Source organism: Lampris incognitus, chromosome 18 (assembly GCF_029633865.1).
Source record: "Lampris incognitus isolate fLamInc1 chromosome 18, fLamInc1.hap2, whole genome shotgun sequence".
In the NCBI taxonomy this organism is placed as follows: domain Eukaryota; kingdom Metazoa; phylum Chordata; class Actinopteri; order Lampriformes; family Lampridae; genus Lampris; species Lampris incognitus.
In genome coordinates, this window is record NC_079228.1 from 18,426,076 (window position 1) to 18,453,703 (window position 27,628).

General features: G+C 45.9%; 1 protein-coding gene across 1 annotated transcript in view; it reads right to left on the bottom strand.

Annotated features, from left to right (window-relative positions):
• adgrb2 (adhesion G protein-coupled receptor B2) overlaps positions 1 to 27,628 on the bottom strand; it is a 208,165-nt gene that overhangs the window by 129,294 nt on the left and 51,243 nt on the right. Inside the window, exon 3 of the mRNA XM_056297981.1 lies at positions 14,400 to 14,588. Within this exon, the coding sequence (XP_056153956.1) occupies positions 14,400 to 14,588 (189 nt within the window). The remainder of the gene's footprint in view (positions 1 to 14,399; positions 14,589 to 27,628) is intronic.

Below are 27,628 nucleotides of genomic sequence, written 5' to 3' on the forward strand. Positions count from 1 at the left end.
ACACACACACACACACACACACACACGATGGGGATGAGAAATGAGAGATAAAGGAGGGGGGGCATATCCAAATAAAGGCGATAGTATGAAGCCCGGTGGCCATCCTGTAGAAAACAAAATGAATGGCATGGTAGTGAAACATCATCTCAGACACAAAATTTGGAAAATGTTTGTATAATATATATTAAAAGAGTGTGCAAATAAGGTCCCAAAATGTTCCCTCATAATGCTTTCTTATTACACTTAAACATAGAAATCATACACCTTGGATATAAAACATGAACACGTAAGTCCATGTTAGGAGCGGCCCGTTTTGAAAGCTGCCTACCTTTCTTTCTGTCAACTGATCCACACTAAATAATATGTATCTTTAACATCCCCTTATTTTCATCATCAATGGCAGTCATTTGGGGTCGAGTATGACCGTCCTCCCTCTGGGTGCCTTCTGGGTCCTCAGGTGGGTGTAGAGGCTGATTCTGGAGCTGTATAATGGGAGGATGCCTGCATGTGACAGCTTTATACATGGAGTGGCTGATGTGCCTGCGGCTACCACACAGTCCTTGGCAGGGGGTGGCCAGAGTCCAATGGCATGGAGAATCAAGACGACTGGGGACCACCCTCTGTTGCAGCCTTCATCCACCTTCACTGTGGTTGTGACACGGAGACATCTTCATCCAGTTCCACCATTGAGGTCTTTGTTGGATCGTGCTTCATCTGGAACCTCCCCCTTGACTTATCTGCCTTGGGTGACCCTACCAGGAGCCGAGCTCTGGACGGCATAGCTCTTGGGATCATTGGTACATGCAAGTTTCTCCACCACGGCAAGATGGCGATCCAGGAGAAGCCCCTTATTTTAATCCCCAGCATCACAATATAGCCTCAAACAACTTAGCTTGCTTGTACAAGCAGGAAGACACGTTGGCCGAGCAAAAGAGGCACCAAACTGGCTTCGGCCTTGACAGTGTGCACAGGCTGGAGTGCTCAACACTTCACATCTCTGACACATTAGCCTTCCCCATGTGATCTGTTAACCGTCCACCATGACACATGAATGGTTATGTTTCCCTGTGGGTTAGGGATAAAAAAACACAAAAAAAAAACAAAAAAAACAAAAAAAAACAACAACAACAACAAAAAAAATCCAGCAATAACACACATATTTGAAGGAGGCAAGGTTTGTCAAAAATGCTTCAATTTTTCTGGTTTCCTCAACAACTGAACTTCATTCCCTTCAAACTTTTTTGTTCCCCACCCCCCACCCTTTTCCTCCCCAATTGTGTCCGGCCAAGTATCCCACTCTCCGAGCCGTCCCGATCTCTGCTCCAACCCCTCTGCCGATCCGGGGAGGGCTGCAGACTACCACATGCTTCCTCCGATCCATGTGGAGTCGCCAGCCGCGTCTTTTCTCCTGACAGTGAGGAGTTTCACCAACGGGACGTAGCGCGTGTGAGGATCCCGCTACTCCCCCTCCCCCTGCCCCTGCCCCTGCCCCTGCCCCTGCCCCTGCCCCTGCCCCTGCCCCTGCCCCTGCCCCTGAACAGGCACTCCGACCGACCAGAGGAGGCGCTAATGCAGCGACCAGGACACATACCTACATCCGGGTTCCCACCCGCAGACACGGCCAATTGTGTCTGTAGGGACGCCCGATCAAGCTGGAGGCAAGATGGGGATTCGCATCGGCGATCCCATGTTGGTAGGCAACGGAATAGACCGCTATGCTACCTGGATGGCCCCTTTTTGTTTACCTTTTTTGCACACCTGCTGTTGCGCTTTTATTATGTCATGTTTATAACAGTAAAATTCAAAATTATTTCCCCTTAAGATGGAGCTTTTTTTTCCTTTTTTTTTTTGGGCAGGGGGGGGGGTCTCGCCTAGGGCACCAAAATGGCTAGAAATGCCACTGGCTATATGCAACACACAATTAGAAGATATGCGCACATTTTATTAAATTGCAGCCACATGTCAATTACATTTTTTTGCAGTTATTACAAAACTGTGCACACAAATTAATTTAATAAGATGGCAGAAGGTAATTTCATTCACACACAAAGCCTCTTTGGCTCTTGATGCGGTTTACTGTGGCCCTGAGACACAATTACTTTCTTATATCGGCCAGTCTAGAGCGCCGGACCTTTTGGTTGCAAAATGAGAAAAAACAAAGACTGATTAAATGAACATGACCTCATGCAAAGACCAATAAAGACGTGGCCTTGAGACCACCCCTGAAAATGTTCAGTTGAGGAAACGACACTGAAAGCATTGTGTTTTGTCACAATGGCATTATAAAAGAGAGAAAAGAGAAAAGATCAGGGAGGGGAGGCATGGGCAGCTTGGCCTGACCTCATGCAATGATGCAGTGAAAGCCATGAGAGGGAAATTGATGTGGCGTGGTGGCCTTTGAATATGGGAGACCTTGCAGTCATGGAGTCTACTGAAGAGAAGTGAAGCAAAGAATTCAGCCACTGCAACTTCAAAAGCTTCAAACACCAATTAATGTATTTAACATGATTCTCTTCTCAGTTACTGCTCCCCCCCCCCTCTTCTCTGCCGCAATTCACATCCCATTTTAGAAATAGATAAAGATGAATCAAAATGAAATAACTGACGGCAGGAATAGTTAGTGGGGGGGGGGCAATTTGATCGTATTGTGTTTCTATTCGTTTGTTCTGGGTGTTGCAGGCACATGACTGTGCCACGCTAGCATGTGTTGAGTAGCATCTGTAAAAGAAGGGCTGGTATTTCTATATTTTCAGTCTTGTTAGGGCACATAGAGGACACGGAGGTACAAACATGCAAATGCCTGCACAGGAATTCATTCTACACATGTATGGACACTCAGAAATCCACATCGAGCCACCACAGCACCACCACAGCCGCAAAACCTTTGCAGAGATGTTTGAACAAATGGGAACAGAAGTGAGAGTGGAAAGACACACATGCACACACTCACACGCACAAACACAAATATAGGCATGCACGGATGCGCGCACACACACACACGTGCACTAGGAGAAAAATAAAGGAAACAGAGTCGAGATGGATAATTTGAGGGAGGGGAGTCTTTTGAGAGGCAGGGTTGGCACGTGAGTGTCGATAAAGAATGTGGGATGTTCAGGGAGAGACCAGAAGAAGAAGTTGTGTTAAAAAGAATAGGGAACAAAGAATGAGCAGATTTGAAAAAAGATGTTGAAAGATAAACAGCAGATAGATAGATAGACAGACAGACAGACAGATAGACAGACAGACAGACAGACAGATAGATAGATAGATAGATAGATAGATAGATAGATAGATAGATAGATAGATAGATAGATAGATAGATAGATAGATAGATAGATAGATAGATAGATAGATAGATAGATAGATAGATAGATAGATAGATAGATAGATAGATAGATAGATAGATAGATAGATAGATAGATAGATAGATCATAGACAGACATACATACATACAGATAGATAGATAGACAAACAGACAGATAGATAGATAGATAGATAGATAGATAGATAGATAGATAGATAGATAGATAGATAGATAGATAGATAGATAGATAGATAGATAGATAGATAGATAGATAGATAGATAGATAGATAGATAGATAGATCATAGACAGACATACATACATACAGATAGATAGATAGACAAACAGACAGATAGATAGATAGATAGATAGATAGATAGATAGATAGATAGATAGATAGATAGATAGATAGATAGATAGATAGATAGATAGATAGATAGATAGATAGATAGATAGATAGATAGATAGATAGATAGATAGATAGATAGATAGATAGATAGATAGATAGATAGATAGATAGATAGATAGATAGATAGATAGATAGATAGATAGATAGATAGATAGATAGATCGGTAGATAGATAGATCAGTAGATAGATCGGTAGATGGCTGGATGGATGGAGAGGCGGAGAAGAGCAGGATGGAGACTACTGGCCCTGTGTTGAGCAGAGCTGAGATGTGAATAAATCATCATGATGAATAATTAACACTGCTCTATGAAAGAAAGCTCAAAGGATCAAGCATTGAGAACTGAGAGAGAGAGAGAGAGAACTGAGAGAGAGAGATGGCAAGACCGTCAGAGAGAGGAAACTATTGAGTTAATTAAACAGGAGAAAGACACAGTAAGCAAAGTCTAAAAGGAAAGCACGGAGATTTCAATGAGCCTTGGAAGTCGGGGCATGTAATTTAAATAGACCTTCATTCACCGCATGATGATCCAATTACAGGTAACAGGTGGCTTGAGCCTTCCCCAGCAGAAACTGGGTGCAAGGAGGGAGACACCCTGGACAGGTCATCTGTCCATCACAGAGATCCATACACACAATTCATACCTATGAGCAACTTCGAGTCCTACCATGCATCAGAATCAGAATCAGAAACGCTTTGTCATTTCATTTCATGCACTTGTGCGCATGAAATGAAACGAAATATTGTTTCCCCCAGCCCACAGCAGTGCAACACAGATACACAAACACATATCCAAAAACTACAAGAACACATATATCCAAACTAACACATATATCTAAACTAACAAATATATCTAAACTAGAAAAAAAAAATCACTGTCCAGGAGAAAGAACACCAGCCAGGATGACTGTCGGAACTGCTGGTCTGCATGGGCTAGCAGTTAGCTTAGCCTGCCCCACTGTCAGACCACCCTCTGTGTTTCCTCTTCGGGCGCAGCTCCGGGCAGGGCCGTGGTCCTTGGGCCCACTAGACACAGCAGACCAGGCTCCCTCAGCCGATCCAACGCCAGCTCTGCCAGCCAGACACCTTCGACACACCTCCCCGCACTCCACACAACGACACTGACAACACAGTCAAGGCTAGGCGAGGCCACCGTCAGACCGCCCTCGGTGTTATCGGAACTGCTGGTCTGCATGGGCTAGCAGTTAGCTTAGCCTGCCCCACTTCCGCGTCCTGTCAGACCACCCTCGGTGTTACCTCTTCGGGCACAGCTCCAGGCAGGGCCATAGTCCCTGGGTCCACAGGACACAGCTCTTCCAGCCATCAAACGAAGACAAACTTAGACCCAGACATGGACAAAGACACTGCATGGACGGTACTGGGTGAGGCCATCGCAAACGTGAATTTGTGCCGCCATCTTCCCATACCGGTACTGGATGAGGCTGCTGCAAATGTGAATTTGCGCTGCCATCCACGTCTTTGGCTGCACACAAACACAGGGAGAACATGTAGCTTCCACACTGAACGAAGGACCCCGTCACCGTGAGGATGCAGTGCCAACCAACGCCAACAAGCTGCCTACAGCCATATACATTATAATAATGATGCAATATAAACGTTGCCCGTTATGTTTTGGGACCTTATGACTCAAAAAATATCTAACGCTCTCAGCGGAGGCGTACACACTCCACCACGTTCACAAGCCAAGATGAACTGAGATGTCTGACTTACACCGAGAGGTTTTCCTATGCTGCTGGACTCCTTGCAAGACATTGTTTATCCATCTGTAGCGAGCTGCCATCTCTCAAAGCCGGCACAAGTGTATCTGAAGCCAATCAGTTTTCTCATATCCAGGAGCACAGATGGGAAAGAAATCCACGCGGTGGCATCAAACAGTGACCAGGTGTATCTATTTCATTCATCTCAAGGTTGTATATTTAATCTACTGCATAGGAGGAGAAGACACTGAATTGTAGCTGGGTACCGGTGTGTATGCTCAAATAGCATGTGGTATTATCCTTTGGTTCGATGAAGCACATTATTTGGTGGGTGCTACGAGGATCGCGGTCGCCGAGGGAGGTAGAATAAACCGTGTCTGAGGCGGCGTGCACCATTGAAAGAAAGGATAAACAAACCAGCCGGTGCTGAACAAAGTGAACTACATCATGTCGCACACAGTCACAAAGTTGAGTTGATGGTTTCAGCAAGTGAAGTGCTTTGCTGTGGCGAGGATGAAAATCGAAACCTAACGTGCTCACACACACACACACACACACACACACACACACACACACACACACACACACACACACACACACACACACACACACACACACACACACACACACCAAAAGGGTCGTCTGATGAAAATACATGAAAGCTCAGAATGGAGAAAATCTGGATGCAAACACACACCTGCAACAAGACCCACACCCACACACACACACACACACACACACACACACACACACAACACCAGCACATAAAGAAGAAAAAAACCACACACACACAGATACATCCATTATCCAAACCGCTTATCCTTACTCAGGGTCGCAGGATGCTGGAGCCTATCCCAGCAGTCATTGGGTGGCAGGCGGGTACACACCCTGTACAGGCCGCCAGGCTATCACAGGGCCCACACACACACACACACACACACACACACACACACACACACACACACACACACACACACACACACACACACACACACACACACACATTAACTCCTAGGGACAATTTAGTACGGCCGATTCACCTGACCTACATGTCTTTGGACTGTGGGAGGAAACCGGAGCCTCCGGAGGAAACCTACACAGACACGGGGAGAAGAAGCAAACTCCACATAGAGGACGACCCGGGACCCCCCCCAAGGTTGGACTATCCCGAGGCTCGAACCCAGGACCTTCTTACTGTGAGGTGACCGCGCTAACCACTGCGGCACCGTGCCGCCATTGCATACACAAATATTCCCACTATTACCAGAACACTACAATGACCACACAGCAACAAACTCAACACCACTCTCAGACAGTGGAATAACAAGACTTCTATACATTTTTCCCCCTCTAAATTCTCTTCTAGGATTACGTAAAAAATTCTGTTTTCATGAGAGGTTAGTGGACTATATCAACACATGCAGTTTAATAGTTTAATGATGAATATAAGCAATTTAACCTGGGGGGTCAAAGCACAGCACATCTGCATTACACAAGTGTAATAGATCTGTGCATGGAAGTTTGTGTGCAAGTGTGTGTGTGTGTGTGTGTGCTATCTGCATGTTTTAGTCCGCATGTATCAAACCATTCATGTATCAAACCCTTCATGACTGCATTCTTGCATGCTCCCTCTGTCTCTTGCTCCGATGAATATCGGGGCTGTGGCATTGCAACGATTGACTGTGCGTTGACCTGTATATATATATATTCATAATGCACTATTGTCTTACTTCATGCTTTAAATGTCACTGAATCTATGACTACCGAGCACCAGAGGGATGTGGCAGGGATAGGGACGATACTTCCACTTGTAATCTTTGGGACGTGGAAGCCTCGCACATTAGTGCTTATTCAAATAAAAATAAATAAATAAAAAAATAAAGTTAATTTGCTGGTCCTATTACTGCCGAGTTTACTTTGTCAAGAGCAAGCCATTACTCACAATTGATCATCTGTTTCACCTTAATTTAGCAGTTGTACCCGCAAAAAAAAAAGAGCGGCTGGGGCGGCGGGGGGGGATTCATTTTCAGTTCATTGGTTTTCTGTCCAAGCTACTTTTCTTTGATATTGCCCAACTAGCATAGACGCAGGCATACACAAAGATGTGTCCAGATACATATGCACCCACACATACTTGTAGTGCTAAGTTGAGCACAAATACAAGTAGAGTATCACAAAAAAAACCCCAACAAAACAACAACCAAATCTACTAGATGATGAACTCAACACCTCAAAAGTTTTTAAGTGAAAACGTGTTATTTTGTGTACGTTCTTATGGTGTGTGCATGTGTATTTATGCATATGTGTATGTGTAGGTATATGTCTCTCTCTCATCTCTTATCATCAGCCGCTTCTCCGGGGTTGGGTCACGGTGGCAGCAAGCTAAGTAGGGCACTCCAGATGTCCCTCTCCCCAGCAACGCCCTCCAGCTCCTCCTGGGGGATCCCAGGCCGTTCCCAGGCCAGATTGGACATGTGGTCCCTCCAGCGAGTTCTGGGTCTACCCCGGGGTCTCCTCCCAGTTGGACATGCCTGGAAAACCTCCAGAGGAAGGCGCCCAGGAAACATCCTAATCAGATGCCCGAACCACCTCAACTGGCTCCTTTCGATGTGAAGGAGCACTGGCTCTACTCCGAGCTCCCTCCGGATGTCTGAGTGCCTCACTCTATCTCTAAGGCTGAGCCCAGACACCCTAGAGAGGAAACTCATTTCAGCCACTCGTATCCGTGATCTCACCCTTTCGGCCACTACCCAAAGCTCATGACCATAGGTGAGGATTGGAACGAAGATTGACTGGTAAATTGAGAGCTCTGCCTTCCGGCTCAGCTCCCTCTTCACCACAACGGTCTGGTACAACGTCCGTATTACTGCTGATGCTGCACCAATCCGCCTGTCAATCTCCTGCTCCATCCTACCCTCACTCATGAACAAGACCCCGAGATACTTGAACACCTTCACTTGAGACAACAACTCATCCCCAACCCAGAGGGAGCAATCCACCATTTTCTGGTAGAGAACCATGGCCTCAGACTTGGAGGTGCTGACTGTCCTCCTGGCCATTTCACACTCAGCTGCAAACTGCCCCAGTGTGCGCTGGAGGTCACATTCCGATATACATATACATGTATATGTGCATATGTGCACATGTATGTGCATGTGTATGTCTATGTGCATGTGAATGTGCATGTCCATGTGTATGGATGAATAGATGGATAACATATTTTGAAAATGTTGGTTAAACATAATTTTCCTTACTGCTTAGACCACTGCAGACCTGCTCACCTTCTATCTCACTATCATTCTTGGTAAACACATATTCCCACTTCTTTCTTTCTTTCTTTTTTTTAAAAAATATATAAGAAATGAGATGCACCATATTCAGTGTCGTCTCCTTTGTTTTCATTAGGAGAAAATTAATTTTCTCGCATGAGAACCCCTCGTAAGATTCCTGTATGTGCCGGTCTGTCTTCAGAGGAAATGAGTTTTCATCATATGCACAGTACAATAGGTTCCCTCTGTCGTGCTGGATGATGCTGCTCTGTCTCATCTTCTCCCTTGCTGTCCGAAGATTTTTTAATGGTTTAACACTGGGGGAGGGTGGGGACGACAACACCCCGTCTCTACCTCATTGCTTAGTTATTACACCTCAGCAGATGTATCACAACTTCCCTTTTGAACTGATGTGTGTCTGTAATTTTTGCAAGCAGAGGTTTGATTATTCGAATGTATCTGGCGATACAGTATGCCACAGTACACCGATCAGCCAAAATATTAAAACCACTGACAGGGCATCCAGGTAGCATAGTGGTCTATTCCGTTACCTACCAACACGGGAATCGCCGGTTCAAATCCCCGTGTTACCTCCGGCTTGGTCGGGCGCCCCTACAGACACAATTGGCCGTGTCTGTGGGTGGGAAGCTGGATGTGGGTATGTGTCCTGGTTACTGTACTAGTGCCTCCTCTGGTCGGGGGGGGGCTGTTTGGGGGGGAGGGGGAACTGAGAGGAATACCGTGATCCTCCCACCCACTATGTCCCGCTGGCGGAACTGTCAGGTGAAAAGAAGCGGCTGGCAACTCCACATGTATTGGAGGAGGCATGTGGTAGTCTGCAGCCCCCCCTGGGTCAGCAGAGGGGTTGGAGCAGCGACCAGAACAACTGGGCAAGCATAAGGATCTGAGTGACTTTGACAAGGACCAAACTGTGATGGCTACATGACTGGGTCAGAACATCTCCAAAACCGCAGGTGTTGTTGGGTGTTCCCGGTATGCAGTGGTCAGTACCTACCAAAAATGGTCCAAGGGAGGACAACTGGCGAACCGGCAACAGGGTCATGGGTACCCAAGGCTCATTGATGTGCATGGGGAGTGAAGGCTAGCCCGTCTGGTCCGATCCCATACAAGAGCTACTGTAGCTCAAATTGCTGAAAAAGTTAATGCTGGCTATGATAGACAGGTGTCAGAACACAGTGCATCACAACTTGTTGTGTATACGGCTGTGTAGCCACAGACCGGTCAGAGTGCCCATGATGACCCCTGTCCACTGCCGAAAGTATCTACAATGGGCATGTGAGCACCAGAATCGGACCATGGAGCAGTGGAAGAAGGTGGCCTAGTCTGATATATCACGTTTTCTTTTCCATCATGTGGACGGCCGGGTGTGTGCACATCATTTACCTGGGGAAGAGATGGCACCAGGATGCACTATGGAAAGAAGGCAAGCTGGCGGAGGTAGGGTGATGCTCTGTGCAATGTTCTGCTGGGAAAATCTGGATCCTGGCATTCATGTGGACATTACTTTGACACGTGCCACCGACCTAAACGTCGTTACAGACCAGCTACACTCCTTCATGGCACCGGTATTCCCTAATGGCAGTGGCCTCAGGTGGTTTTAATGTTTTGGCTAATTGGTGAATATTCAATTCAGGGACTGTGGTTTCTTACGGTTGAAAAGTGAAGTATTTTGCCATAAAGATGGTGTCATATCCTAGCTAAATAGATATGTTGTCATATCCTAGCTAAACAGATATGTTGTCATATCCCAGCTAAACAGATATGTTGTCATATCCTAGCTAAACATATATGTTGTCATATCCCAGCTAAACAGATGTGTTGTCATATCCTAGCTAAACAGATATGTTGTCATATCCTAGCTAAAAAGATATGTTGTCATATCCCAGCTAAACGGATATGTTGTCATATCCTAGCTAAACAGATATGTTGTCATATCCCAGCTAAACAGATATGTTGTCATATCCCAGCTAAACATATATGTTGTCATATCCCAGCTAAACAGATATGTTGTCATATCCTAGCTAAACAGATATGTTGTCATATCCTAGCTCAACAGATAGCAAAGGGGCTCCTTTACTCAACTGACGGTTAATTCAGTTTTTATTGGTAAGTAATACGAAATCTCACGCATAACTGAAACACTGATGTTGGTGTGTGTATGCGTGTGTTAATTCACATTTGAGAGCCTGTGTCTATCTGTGTGTCTTTGTGCGTGTTTGTGAAATAGCGGCATGTCGAAATAAAGGCAGAGGCTCTCATCTCAGAAACATCAGATAAAAATAAAATAAAAACAACAAACCGCTAAAAGCACATTAAACATTGCCTCCCAGTCCGCTCGGATCGGCCCCCGACCCCTCGCGGGCACGTGCATACACAATAGTGTGACTATACACCCACAGCCTGTGTCCCACCACACAAGCAGCGGAGGTTATTAATATCGACAATGAATGGAAATTGAGGCACTTAGACATCCAAATCGCGTTGGGGCATTAGCGTAAAAGAAAAGATTAGCATATGAAGCGACATGGAAGGAAAACATTCCTCTCATTTTTCATTATTGTTTCATTTATTTATTCATTTCGTTTTCAGAGGAGGAGAGGTTGAATGGAGGAGGAACACGAGAAGACTGATGTACTTCCACGTGGAAGCGCCTATGTGACTACAAGTGCATGAACGCATACATGCAAACATAATGACACACACCTATTCTCCACTCAAACACACACACACACACACACACACACACACACACACACACACACACACACACACACACACACACAAACACACACACACACACACACACTAAGTAAAACAAATTTACAGGAATGAATGCATAACACACTATTCACACACGCGAGAAAAATAGAGGAGCCATGGTATTCAACTTAAAAGTGAAAAAGGATGAAATGGCGTTATTACATAAACAAATTCTAATGACTGAATATGATTTAAGACATTTTTAACTTGGTCAGGGAGTCAAACATAGACTACGTGAATAGTCAATGTTTAAAGAAAAGACAAAAGGTAGAAACTAATGTTGCCAAATAAAAAATTAAAAAAAATTAATCATGGATAACCAAACATGTAAGATGACAATTGTGTTATTCTCCAACAGAGGGCAACGTCAGAAAATATCTACTTTAAATATCGCCAAACCGTAGATTCCATTTTTTCATTTCATGCAAACAAACACACACACACACACACACACACACACACACACACACACACACACACACACACACACACACACGAACAGTAGGCTTCCTGTTAAACCTCTGAATTATGAATCACAACACGTTAAGCACACAAAGAAATTACTAGTGCAGAAATGGGAGGATGCACACGAGTGCTTACAAAGTGACACAACCCAACAAGAGAGTCATGTGACTAATCGCACATCTTCCTGGTTGAGAGTGACTTGACATTGTGAATAAGAGTTCAGGCCTGGAAACATCCCATTGAAAAATATGCGGGACTAATTACCTCATACATACCACACACTCATACCTATCACACACTATATACCACACACTCATACATACCACACATTCATACCTATCACACACTCATATATATCAGACACTCATACATATCACACACTCATACATATCACACACTCACACATACCACACACTCATACCTATCACACACTCATAAGTATCACACACACACATATCACACACTCAAACATACCACACACTCATACCTATCACACACTCATACGTATCACACACTCACACATACCACACACTCATACCTATCACACACTCATACGTATCACACACTCATACATACCACACACTCATACCTATCACACACTCATACATACCACACACTCATACATATCACACACTCATACCTATCACACACTCATACATACCACACACTCATACCTATCACACAGTCATACATACCACACACTCATACATATCACACACTCATACCTATCACACACTCATACCTATCACACACTCATACCTATCACACACTCATACATAACACACACTCATACATATCACACACTCATACCTATCACACACTCATACATACCACACACTCATACCTATCACACACTCATACATACCACACACTCATACATATCACACACTCATACCTATCACACACTCATACCTATCACACACTCATACCTATCACACACTCACACATATCACACACTCATACCTATCACACACTCATACCTATCACACACTCACACGTATCACACACTCATACCTATCACACACTCACACATATCACACACTCACACATATCACACACATACCTATCACACACTCACACATATCACACACTCATACCTATCACACACTCATACCTATCACACACTCACACATATCACACACTCATACCTATCACACACTCATACCTATCACATACTAATGGATATCACACACTCACACATATCACACACTCATACTTATCACACACTCACACATATCACACACTCATACATATCACACACTCATACCATACCTATCACACACTCATACCTATCACACACTCATACCTATCACACACTCATACATATCACACACTCACACATACCACACACTGTATGTGAGGCGTGCAGCAACAATCATCTGTGCTGTTTTTCAGCCCACTGGGCAGACACTGTTCGATACCTGCATTTTGGGATTTGTCTGCTATCTCACCCTTGGTGAGCTTATTCCCTCCTGCGGCAGATGACAGACAGGCAGGCAGGCAGGCAGACAGACAGACAGACAGCATACAGGAGCACAGACAGACAGACAGACAGACAGGAGAGACAGACAGATATACAGGAGGAGAGACAGACAGACAGAGAGACAAACAGACAGGACAGACAGACAGGAGGAGAGCCGGACAGACAAACAGGAGAAGAGCCAGACAGACAGACATACAGGAGCACAGACAGAAAGACAGAAGGAGACAGACAAACAGAGGAGATAGATAGACAGACAGACAGACAGACAGACAGACAGACAGACAGACAGACAGAGACAGACAGAAAGACAGGAGCACAGACAGACAGATAGAAAGAGAGACATACAGAAAGACATAAGGAGAGACAGATAGACAGAGACAAACAGAAAGGACAGACAGACAGGAGGAGACAGACAGACAGACAGACAGACAGGCAGACAGATTCCTCTCCCTCTCACAGTGTGAATTAAAATGACACTTCCACTTAGTTGGCTGTTGCAGCACCATGGTTGGATTACATTCTAGTGGTGCAGATTCAGTGTGATGTGATGTCCGTGTGCATGTGTGTATCTGTTGTCTGTCTGGCAGTCACATAAACTATCTCTGACTATATGTCCGCAAGAAATATGTATACGCCTTGCTCTCTGGGCAGGTTCAAAGTCTCAGTTTTTCCATGGAAGTCGTGTCTTTCTCAGATTCTCAGTTTTAAGTTGTTGCAAAATATAAACGGCACATTGAGAAGGCGAATGGTTATCGCACCATATACTGTTTGAAGAGTCTAGTTTAAAGCTCACTAAAACAACTTGATTTTGTGCACACTGGCAAACTGTTAAAATATTGTAGCACATAATATACCTTGCATTCTGCACGTAAAACTCCTCTGTATTCCCAACATCCAGAATCAGTTTTTTGACGGCCATTTTGTAACCTTGCCAATGAGCATTCGGTGCTGTTAAACCGTGCAGGTAAACTCACCTGAGCCGCTGAGTCCAGGCTCACCGGGGCAGGCGGTGAAGTTGTTGCACATGCGTGTTTCCCTCAGGGCGCCGCTGCACAGCGTGCCATAGGGGGAGGACACACATGAGCGCGTGCGCACCTGCCAGCCCTGCCCGCATGTCAGCGAACACACACTCCACTGCGACCACTCCTCCGCTGCCGGGTCCCCTGCCGAAGGAAGCGGACAGAGAGTTAAGGGGTAGAACGGAGAAAGGGGCAGGTGGGAGGCAGAGAGATAAGGGCTATAAAATGAAATTACCACCCAATCTCCCTTCTCCTAACTCCCTCCATATCTTCTCAACACGCTCTGATTCCAATGTAAAAGAAGAAGAAAAAAAAATCACACAATATTGTACTCTGCAAACGCCATAATGTACAGATGGAGGAAGCCTTACAGGCAAACGGTTACCAAGGTGACGAAGACTGGCGTATTGATGGCAGCAAAAATGCCTGGATTCTTATGTTTTGTTTTTTTGGATTGCTCCCCCCGATTTGTATCCGGCCAATTACCCCACTCTTCCGAGCCGTTCCGGTCGCTGCTCCACCCCTTCTGCCGATCCGGGAAGGGCTGCAGACTACCACATGCCTCCTCCGATACATGTGGAGTCTCCACCTGCTTCTTTTCGCCTGACAGTGAGGAGTTTCGCCAGGGGGATGTAGCGCATGGGAGGATCATGCTATTCCTCCCCCAGTCTCCCCCACCCCCCGAACAGGCGCCCCGACCGACCAGACAAGGCACTAGTGCAGCGACTAGGAGACATAACCACATCCGGCTTCCCACCAGCAGACATGGCCAATTGTGTCTGTAGGGACGCCCGACCAAGCCGGAGGTAACACAGGGATTCGAACCAGTGATCCCTGTGTTGGCAGGCAACGGAACAGACTGCCACGCCACCCGGACACACGTGGATTCTTATGTTTGATGTGTAAGAACTCATTTCAGGGACCTGGAAAACTCACCGTGAGCCCATTTAAATGGCTAGTCCTATAATCTAGAACAGTGACAACACAGAACTGAGAACATGAACAGGTCTTCCATCAAGCTTTCCATCTCACGGTGGTTTCTGAATGGTACATAATACAAGCTTAACTTATGACCCTTTGGTACACCACCACCTATACTGCTGTGAGACACAGGAATCTGGGCCTAGTTGATTGACATATGCATTTAATCCATTTAAGATGCTTAAGGGCTCGATATAAATACATCTTAATGGAATATTCATAAGGGTGAGGGTGATATTATTGGGTATTGAGGTGATATTCATAGGCAGTTTATAAATACTCATGGGGAGCTACAGTGGCATGTGTGATCCAGCTGCAAACAAAGCTTTAAACCCACAGGATTAAGGAACATATGAATATATCAAAGTAACACTGATAGCTCACACACCCGCAGTGATTACACAACGAATGATGATTTGAGGTGGGAAGATTTGTTGTGGCTTTCTAACGTGAATCCTGTCGAAGCACATTTATGAGTGTGTCTGTGTCAGAATGGTGTGTGTGTGTGTGTCTGATTATGTATGCACTCCCACATTTAGTAGTTTCACAGTACGTTAAAGTCTGCGTGTGTTCCATTTGAGCTCTGACCATGTAACTACATCTGCTTGTGTGTGAATGCTTTTCCCTTTAGTGTGTGTGTGTGTGTGTGTGTGTGTGTGTGTGTGTGTGTGTGTGTGTGTGTGTGCTTGCATCAATGTGTGTGTATGTGTGTGTGTGTTCTTGCAAGTGTTTGCTTACATCAATATGTGTGTGCATGTGCTTGCAAGTGTTTGCATGCATCAATGTGTGTGTGTGTGTGTGTGTGTGTGTGTGTGTGTGTGTGTGTGTGTGTGTGTGTGTGTGTGTGTGCTTGCAAGTGTTTGCATGCATCAATGTGTGTGTGCGTGTGTGTGTGTGTGTGTGCTTGCAAGTGTTTGCTTGCATCACTGCTAGTGTGCAAATACCAGCAAGACTCTTATTGAATTTAAGTGTATGAATCAGCAATGGAGAGTGGTCCATTCTTCCCATTCAGGTATGCCCTTGGAGAATGGAGGAGGGGTACAGTTTAAGGCTTAAGGCCTCTAACCCCCCCCCCCCACACACACACACACACACACCTTCCTATTTCTCTCACTCCAAACTGTTTATGATGGCCATGTCCTTGGATGGAGGCGTCATCACATAGCAAAGGACAAAATCAAATTAATTGCATGACTGTTAATCGCATTACATCTTCATTAACATGCAGTGAGTCAAGGCTTAAGCTCATCACACAGCCCTGCAGGAACAGAGATGAAGGGGAGGAGTGCAGATCAGATGAGATGAGAGGGGAAAAAAAAGGAGAGGGACAAGGCAACGCCAGGGGTTCCCCCCGCTGGTAGGGATTCCCCTCATTCACAAAAAGTAGCTACTGTGGATGCGAAAACGTGTGCGTTTGTGTGTGTGTGTGCGTATGTGTGTGTGAGTGTCCAAGTATGTGTCTGGATGTGCTAAAGAGTGGACGTTTGAGGGCGTGTGCATGTGGGTGAACATGTGCGTATTAATTTTAATGGATTTAAATCAGCGAGTGAAGCATTGTGGTATGTTTATGTGTGTGTATCGAACATGCACTATCATGTATTTAGAAGCACAACCCCGCTGCATAACAAAAGTGTGACATTCCTGATAAGTCGTACGCAATGTGTCATAAATAATTCAACCAGTGTCTTTTAATCCCGTTAATTATGGGAGATTTGAAAATCAGTCACACACAACTACACATGCATGCCAAAGGTCATTCTTTAATTGGACAACTATGACGGAGGCAAATATAGAATAATCAATTTTATGGTAGTTCGGTAACACTTCCCATAAAGCCTGCGTTTGGAGACCACTACGAGTGAAGTTATGTACAATATACATTTCTATGTTGTGTTATAACACTATCTGTGAGCCCTATAGTTGTGTATAAATGGTTGTGCCAACACTCTATAAGGGTTTAAAAACATCTGACTACCACAACGTATTGACAAAGGTTTTCAAGAGCTACAAGCTAGCAGTTAGAAAGACTGTCTTATCACATTTCTGAAACTCCAGCAGTATTGTGACCGCATAAGCAATACAGGATATAGCATACTATAAAGCTTTACACTATTTATATGTTTGTCTGATGCTCAAAGTGAAGATAGTTGATAGAATTTCATAAAGCTGGGGCATCTGGGTAGCGTAGCGATCTATTCTGTTGCCTACCAACATGGGGATCGCCGGTTCGAATCCCCGTGTTACCTCCGGCTTGGTCAAGGTTCCCTACAGGCCGTGTCTGAGGATGGGAAGCCGGATGTGGGTATGTGTCCTGGTCGCTGCACTAGCACCTCCTCTGATCGGTCGGGGCACCTGTTTGGGGGTACTGGGAGGGAATAGTGTGACCCTCCCACATGCTACGTCCCCCTGGCGAAACTCCTCCGTCAGGTGAAAAGAAGCGGCTGGCAACTCCACATGTGTCGGAGGAGGCATGTGGTAGTCTGCATTCCTCCTCAGATCGGCAGAGGGGCTGGGGCAGCGACCGGGATGGTGGATTGATACAATTGAGGGGGGGGGGCCCAAAAAAAAATTAACAAAGCTTCATAGACTGTTTTCTGTTCTATAAATCACCATTCAATTGCTTTTGGACACTTTGAGTGTTTCCTGGCATGTATCAACACAATATCATGGCTACCACCTCCCTGCCTGCTAAATGGTGCTTCAAACCCCCCACTCCCCCTTTTGCACACCTGCTTGTCTGCCTGCTCGACAGCACTCCAAAACCCCCCACTCCATGCTTCCCATTTTCCACACCTGCTTGCCTGCGTGCCTCCCTGCTTGCTTGACGGCACTCCAAACCCTTTTTCTAACAAACCCACCTCCATTCATTTACCTTCAGTCTGTGTCTGTGTTTGGGTCCACCTGGTGGATCATAACAGCACAATCTGTCCGCCATGGACTCAGCAGGTTAGGACAACCTCCGCCAAGCCACAGAAGAGATCCACAAAACTCTGGCTTCACAGAGAACTCCCATGAGTGAGCATGACCGAGTTCACTGCGAAGTGGTGGACACGTTAAGGAGCCTCTTCACCAGTGTGTCCTGGGTTGAGAGCCAGTTCTTCCTGGCTCTCTTTCAACAACCCCAGGCTACCTTTGGCACCCCTGCTCCTACTCAACCACCTGCCTCTTTGGCTTATCTGCCAAGAGAGCCTCGCGTTCCAGCACCGGAATGTTACGACGGAGATCTGGGGACATACAGGTCCTTTTTAATCCAGTGTTCCCTTGTTTTTGAGGCACAGGGGCAGACATTGCCACAGAGGGGTCCAAGATCGTTTATATTATGGGGTTGCTTACAGGGAAAGCTAGATCATGGGGTCAGCCGTCTGGGAAAGCACACTCTCCGTTAGTTCCTGGTATGCTAACTTTGTTGCAGAAATTAAGAACATTTTTGACCATGCAGTCTGGGGCAGAGATGCAAGCAGTTAACTCTTGTTACTTTGTCAGGGCCCCCATAGCATTGTGGGGAACTCAGTCGAGTTCAGGAATTTAGCGGCAGAGTCCGGTTGGAATGACAAATCAATCCAGGGAGTTTTCCTGATTGGACTTAGCGACTCGGTTAAAGATGAGTTAGCTGCCAGGGATGCATCTACTAGCCTAGACAAATTAATTTCCCTGTCAATTAAATTAGACAATTCTCTGCGGATCGGGTCAGACCTTTTAGTTGACTAGTTAGCGCAGTCGCCCATGGTACGGGCTACTCGGGTCGATTCCTGGCTGCGGCAGATTCCCGGCTGCCCCCTGAATTCGCTACATTGGATGCCGCCATGAGTGAGCCTGCCGTTAGCCAGCTTCATTATCACCTTGCCTTGTCACGCCACTTCTCACGAGAGGGAGCCCTGATCTCACCCTAGCTCCTTATGTACCACCCAGCTCCGTAACTCCAGTCTCCCCAGAAAGGAGCCTACGCAGTTCGGTCAGACCTGTCTCTCTCTCGCCGAACGTCTCCTGAGGGTAAAAGCTGGAGTTTTCATCTATTGTAGCCAGGCCAGCCATTTTCTAGCTTCCTGCTCCCTTTCGCCAAAAGAGGAGGCTCGTCAGGGGTCCTGGTGAGCCAATCTGCCCTTTCCTCTTCTCCCTGGTCACATGTGCAGTTAGAATGCTACACTTTTTTCTAATTGCCAATCTCTCCTGTTGCTTGTTTTAGTAGATTCTGGGGCAAATGAAAACTTTATAGACTAATTTAGTGTCCCAAACCCAAACTGTGGTTGACAAGCTTCCTATTCCCCTTGGATGCCAGTGCCTTGAATGGGAGACTCCTTGCCCATGTAACCCATCACACCAAACCTGTGCACCTCCTGCTCTTTGGTAACCACTGTGAAACCATTCAATTTCATGTAATCCCCTCCTCTCATGCCTCTATGGTTCTTGGCTAGCCCAGGTTGAGGAAACACAATCTCCATATTGACTGGTCTGCTAGCAAAGTGGTGAGTTGGAGCCCTTTCTGCCATTCCTTCTGTCTTCAGTCTGCCGAAGCTGCTGTCTCCTCGCCAACACCCAACATTCCCGATCTGTCATCCGTCCCTTCTGTGTACCATGACCTTGGATAAGTTTTCAGTAAACAGTGTGCCATGTCCCTGCCACCTCATCGCCCGTATGACCGCACCGTTGAGCTCCTTCCCAGTGCTCCCCAGCCTTCCAGTCATCTGTACCACCTGCCCTGTCTGGAAAGAGAAGCCATGGAGAAATACATCCGAGGAGGAGTGTTGCTGGGTATCCTACCGGCTCATCTTAGACCTCTCTCTTATCTGTAACTTCCACGGGGAGCACCCTGACAAGCCCAGAGGGTCACCTGGAGGCGCCCATGGGGTGTGTGTGTGTGTGTGGGGGGGGTGTACTGTCATGGCTACTGGGTCCGTGCCACCCAGTTTTACTCTATATCTTCCTGTGTTCCTGCTTGACATTTGCATGGCGCTCCATCTCTGTCTTCCCTCCTGCTCAGCCACACCTATCTTCCATCAAGCTCATCAACCCCAGCAATATATCAACCCTTGCTCTTCACCAACTCGTCGCCAGATCGTTGTTGCAGCTACAGTTGGTAGTGGAACGCTTCAGGCCTCTCTGATTGTTTAGAAACTATTCCTCGTGTCTTGACAAATCTGTTCACCATGTCTTATCCAGCCTTGCTAAGCGCTGTCTCCTCTCCTGTGCCCAGCATCACCTCTCACCTGCTTGCCTGCCCACCTGTCTGCCTCCCTGCTAGCTTGACGTCCCTCCAACCCCCCCCCCCCCACTCCACGCTTTCCCTTTTTGTAATAAACCAACCTCATTCATTTACCTTCAGTGTGCGGCTGCGTTTGGGTCCACTTGGTTGATCACGACACAAACCTGAACAGAAATGTATATCCCACATAATTTTGGCAAAACAAAAGGTCCCGATTCACAAAAAGTACACGGTCTTTCAAATTAAAAGTGAAATAATGTGAAATATTTCTTAGGCATATATTAACATGAGAAGGTAGTAAGCTACCAGCAAATTACCGTCCTCATTCCTAGCAGTGGCCGGGTATGTAGTTAAAATGCTGTACAGACTACACAGCCTCTGGAGTGACATTATAAAAAAAAAAAACAGACATTAAAAGATAAGTGGGATGAGTTCACATGCAAGTTTCTTTCTTTCTTCTTTTTTTGGACCCCCCCCCCCCATTTTCTTCCCAAATGTGTCCGGCCAATTATCCCACTCTACCAAGCCATCCCGGTCACTGTTCCACCCCCTCTGCCGATCTGGGGAGGGCTGCAGACTACCACATGCCTCCTCGGATACATATGGAGTCACCAGCCGCTGCTTTTCACCTGACAGTGAGGAGTTTCACCAGGGGGATATAGTGCATGGGAGGATCATGCTATTCCCCCCAGTTCCCCCTCCCCCCCCGACAGGTGTCCTGACTGACCAGAGGAGGCACTAGTGCAGCGACCAGTACACATACCCACATCAGGCTTCCCATACGCAGACACGGCCTGTAGTGTCTATAGGGACACCTGATCAAGCCAGAGGTAAAACGGGGATTCAAACTGCCGATCCCTATGTTGTTAAGGCAACAGAATAGACCACCACGCAACCCGGATGCCCATGCAAGTTTATTTCTGTTTCAGTGCAAATCTCAATGCAGCTATATTAATACTAATACAGTGGACATAATGACAAATGACTTACAAATTCATCCAGCCGCCCTATCACATGGCTCTACACACTATCAATCCATCCATCCATTATCCGAACCGCTTATCCTGCTCTCACGGTCGCGGGGATGCTGGGGCCTATCCCAGCAGTCATTGGGCAGCAGGCGGGGAGACACCCTGGACAGGCCACCAGGCCATCACACAGGGCCCCCACCCACACACACACACACACACACACACACAGACATTCATACCTAGGGACAATTTAGTATGGCCGATTCACCTGACCTACATGTCTTTAGACTGTGGGAGGAAACCGGAGCCCCTGGAGGAAACCCACGCAGACACGGGGAGAACATGCAAACTCCACACAGAGGACGACCTGGGACGACCCCCAAGGTTACCCTGGGGCTCGAACCCAGGACCTTCTTGTTGTGAGGCAACCGTGCTGCACCACCGTGCCGCCACACTATCAAAACACACTATTAAAACATACTTAAACACCATCGCGTGATGTATTGTGCACCTTTCATGACTCACCAACCCAAAATGTGCATTGTATTTGTTTCTTTAAAGTACTAAAAAAAAATCACCTGAATTTCTGAAAAAAGTCATCTTTTACTTATAAGAGAGACAAGTTACTCAAAAGTATTTTTGTATCAGTTTGTCGTAAAGCTGAATAAAATATCTTCAGACAACATAAATGCCAGCCCTGTTTCCATTTGGATGACAATGGCGCTAAAAGCACATATTAAGAAGTCAAACAAAATACATTTGCCCAAGACAAATGACGTGTCCTTTTTAACAGACGATGCAGAACTCGGACTGTTTGAACTGATTATGGCTTATTCAGGTCAAGTCAGGTTCATCTACATAGTCCCGGATCAGAGGAACCGGCTCAGAGGACTTCCCGTCCCACAGTGGCCAACAGAAAGATACAGTGAGCATCAGTAAACGACACACCCAGGTCGTTTTTCTCCAGGTTTGTAGAAACTATGCCAGCAACTGTTTGATGCTTTGCTGTAAAATGCACATCTGCAGCTTTCTAATAAACGTACACAATACTTGGGATGAAGACTTTTCCAACCTATCATCGAGCTTGTGAGAAGAGCATTATTATTTTTGAGTATTCCCAAACCTTAAGTGGAATAACAAACTAGTCACCTGACTAAGTACTTCCATGCCATTATCCAAGCAGCTTATCCGAAGTCGGGTGGCGGGATGCTGGAGGCTATCCCAGCAGTCATTGGGCGGCAGGCGGGCAGACACCCTGGACAGGCTGCCAGGCCATCACAGGGCCCACATACATACACACACACACACACACACACACACACACACACACACACACACACACACACACACACACACACACACACACACACACACACACACATTCACACCTAGGGACAATTTTAGTATGGCCGATTCACCTGACCTACATGTCTTCGGGCTGTGGGAGGAAACCGGAGCACCCGGAGGAAACCCACACAGACACAGGGAGAACATTCAAACACCACACAGAGGACAACCTGGGATGACCCCCAAGGTTGGACAACCCCAGGGTTCGAACCCAGGACCTTCTTGCTGTGAGGGGACCGCGCTAACCACAGCACTATCGTGTTGCCCTGACTAAATGTATTATATCCTATTCGGCAACTGGTAGTGTGTGTGACCTTTGCACCCTGACATGGTATAATATCTGTCTATGACTAATTCATTATTAGCTGCAAAACTAGAAGTGCTAAAGTCACTAACATTACCATTATTGTACTTTTGAATTTAACAAATCGATTTTTTTATCTTGTCTTTCTATGTGGGGTTGTTGATGCATATTGGAAAACATTCAAATAGATCTCGTCACTAAAAGCATCCAAGAAGACATAAAAAGTGATTTACAGAGCTGCGAATACAATTTATCAAGGTTTTTTTTAATTCTGTTAGCAAGCGTTTGACTTTGCTCAAAGCATCTGATAAACACGTGAATAAGTGATTTATAAGGCTTTTTAATACACTACTACCATGTGGTTATAATACACCACAGGCTTCAGATGTGGTACAAGGTCGATTGTAGCACTACACATCTTTTGTCAATAAATCTTTACAATCAGATATCTATAAAGCCTTATGGTAGCTATAACTGTTCATAAATCACCATAAGGCCTTACATGTAATCGTATATCACATTACAGACGAGGCAATAGTATATTAACATTGCTCTTGTCATGATCTATACACATAGGCTGTCTGCAGTTTCTTATTTTAAAATATGAACCATAAAAGCCAAGTCAACATTTGTTTAGTCGTGAGGACCCCCCACCCCCCCACTGACAACATTCATTCCCTCGCCCCTAACCTTAACCATCAAAACTACATACCTAGGGTAGGGTAGGGTTAGGTATGTTAGGGATAGGATTAAATTAAGGTATCTAACCTTAATCTAATCCTAACCCTAACTTTAACCTAATCCTAATTCTAACTCGAACCCTAAAATAGACAGTTAAAAGAAGTGATGATCGGCCAAAATGTCCTCACTCTGATAGTTAAAAATGCAAATTGCTCCTCACAAATATACCTATACAAGAATACACACACACACACACACACACACACACACACACACACACACACACACACATAGTATATATATACACTACCGTTCAAAAGTTTGGGATCACCCAAACAATTTCGTGTTTTCCATGAAAAGTCACACTTATTCACCACCATATGTTGTGAAATGAATAGAAAATAGAGTCAAGACATTGACAAGGTTAGAAATAATGATTTGTATTTGAAATAAGATTTTTTTTACATCAAACTTTGCTTTCGTCAAAGAATCCTCCATTTGCAGCAATTACAGCATTGCAGACCTTTGGCATTCTAGCTGTTAATTTGTTGAGGTAATCTGGAGAAATTGCACCCCACGCTTCCAGAAGCAGCTCCCACAAGTTGGATTGGTTGGATGGGCACTTCTTTGAGCAGATTGAGTTTCTGGAGCATCACATTTGTGGGGTCAATTAAACGCTCAAAATGGCCAGAAAAAGAGAACTTTCATCTGAAACTCGACAGTCTATTCTTGTTCTTAGAAATGAAGGCTATTCCATGCGAGAAATTGCTAAGAAATTGAAGATTTCCTACACCGGTGTGTACTACTCCCTTCAGAGGACAGCACAAACAGGCTCTAACCAGAGTAGAAAAAGAAGTGGGAGGCCGCGTTGCACAACTGAGCAAGAAGATAAGTACATTAGAGTCTCTAGTTTGAGAAACAGACGCCTCACAGGTCCCCAACTGGCATCTTCATTAAATAGTACCTGTTAGAGCCTGTTTGTGCTGTCCTCTGAAGGGAGTAGTACACACCGGTGTAGGAAATCTTCAATTTCTTAGCAATTTCTCGCATGGAATAGCCTTCATTTCTAAGAACAAGAATAGACTGTCGAGTTTCAGATGAAAGTTCTCTTTTTCTGGCCATTTTGAGCGTTTAATTGACCCCACAAATGTGATGCTCCAGAAACTCAATCTGCTCAAAGAAGTGCCCATCCAACCAATCCAACTTGTGGGAGCTGCTTCTGGAAGCGTGGGGTGCAATTTCTCCAGATTACCTCAACAAATTAACAGCTAGAATGCCAAAGGTCTGCAATGCTGTAATTGCTGCAAATGGAGGATTCTTTGACGAAAGCAAAGTTTGATGTAAAAAAAATCTTATTTCAAATACAAATCATTATTTCTAACCTTGTCAATGTCTTGACTCTATTTTCTATTCATTTCACAACATATGGTGGTGAATAAGTGTGACTTTTCATGGAAAACACGAAATTGTTTGGGTGATCCCAAACTTTTGAACGGTAGTGTATATATATATATATATATGTGTGTGTGTGTGTGTGTGTGTGTGTGTGTGTGTGTGTGTGTGTGTGTGTGTGTTAAACAAGCCTGTTTCATGCCATAAGCAATCATCAGCGGGGACAGCTGATGATTGCTTATGGCATGAAACAGAAACAGGCTTGTACTGTCTCATAAAGAATTTTTAATTGACTCACTGGATTATTTTCTCCTTATTTGTTCAGCACTTTCCCTATATATATGTATATATACACTCACCGGCCACTTTATTAGGCACACCTGTCCAACTGCTCGTTAACGCAAATTTCTAATCAGCCAATCACATGGCAGCAACTCAATGCATTTAGGCATGTAGACATGGTCAAGACGATCTGCTGCAGTTCAAACCGAGCATCAGAATGGGGAAGAAAGGTGATTTAAGTGACTTTGAACGTGGCATGGTTGTTGGTGCCAGACGGGCTGGTCTGAGTATTTCAGAAACTGCTGATCTACTGGGATTTTCACGCACAACCATCTCTAGGGTTTACAGAGAATGGTCCGAAAAAGAGAAAATATCCAGTGAGCGGCAGTTCTGTAGGCGAAAATGCCTTGTTGATGCCAGAGGTCAGAGGAGAATGGCCAGACTGGTTCGAGCTGATAGAAAGGCAACAGTAACTCAAATAACCACTCATTACAACCGAGGTATGCAGAAGAGCATCTCTGAACGCACAACACGTCGAACCTTGAGGCAGATGGGCTACAGCAGCAGAAGACCACACCGGGTGCCACTCCTGTCAGCTAAGAACAGGAAACTGAGGGTACAATTCGCACAGGCTCACCAAAATTGGACAATAGAAGATTGGAAAAATGTTGCCTGGTCTGATGAGTCTCGATTTCTGCTGCGACATTCGGATGGTAGGGACAGAATTTGGCGTCAACAACATGAAAGCATGGATCCATCCTGCCTTGTATCAACGGTTCAGGCTGCTGGTGGTGGTGTGATGGTGTGGGGGATATTTTCTTGGCACACTTTGGGCCCCTTAGTACCAATTGAGCATTGTGTCAACGCCACAGCCTACCTGAGTATTGTTGCTGACCATGTCCATCCCTTTATGACCACAGTGTTCCCATCTTCTGATGGCTACTTCCAGCAGGATAACACGCCATGTCATAAAGCTCGAATCATCTCAGACTGGTTTCTTGAACATGACAATGAGTTCACTGTACTCAAATGGCCTCCACAGTCACCAGATCTCAATCCAATAGAGCACCTTTGGGATGTGGTGGACTGGGAGATTCGCATCATGGATGTGCAGCCGACAAATCTGCAGCAACTGCGTGATGCTATCATGTCAATATGGACCAAACTCTCTGAGGAATGTTTCCAGTACCTTGTTGAATCTATGCCACGAAGGATTAAGGCAGTTCTGAAGGCATAAGGGGGTCCAACCCGGTACTAGCAAGGTGTACCTAATAAAGTGGCCAGTGAGTGTATATTGTGGCGGACACTAGGGGCTATGCCTCTCACCCAGCAGGACTGTGAGCTGGGGGCGTGGTTTACATTCCCGGGCTCGCCGCTGCAGGGTTGTTCCTGCTGCAGTTGGTTTTTGGAGTTGAGGAATAATCATCAAACTCGCCTTGGTCTCCTGTGTTTTTCCTCAGTCCTGCCACATTGGTGACCCCGAATTGAACATGTTTGGAGCAGAAGAGGAGTGTGAATCCACTTCGGCCACGCCGCCCCAACTCCCACAGCCGGCCGTTCTCGCCGCGGCTGTGAAACTCCCAGAGTTCTGGCAGAGCGACCCGGCCTCGTGGTTCCAGCATGTCGAGGCGCTGTTCCACCTGCGTGGAATCTCCGCGGACGACTCCAGATACTATTTGGTCGTCGCTGCGCTGGACCAGCAGTCCACACGCCGGGCCATGCAGCTGTTGCGCGCCCCTCCGCAACACGGTAAATACGTCGCCCTCAAACATCTTCTGCTCCGGAGGTACAGCCTATCTACCGCAGAGAGGGCAGATAGAATCCTTTCCCTATCCGGTTTGGGCGACGGGACGGCTGTGGATCTCATGGACAATATGCTGTCGCTACTAGGCTCAGACGAAGGCGGGTTCCTTTTCCCGCACGTTTTCCTGCGCCAGCTCCCGTCTCCTGTGCGGGCGGCTTTGGCTAACTCCCCGTGTCTGGCCGCTGGTGACTGCCGAGGTTTGGCTGAGGAGGCCGATCGGGT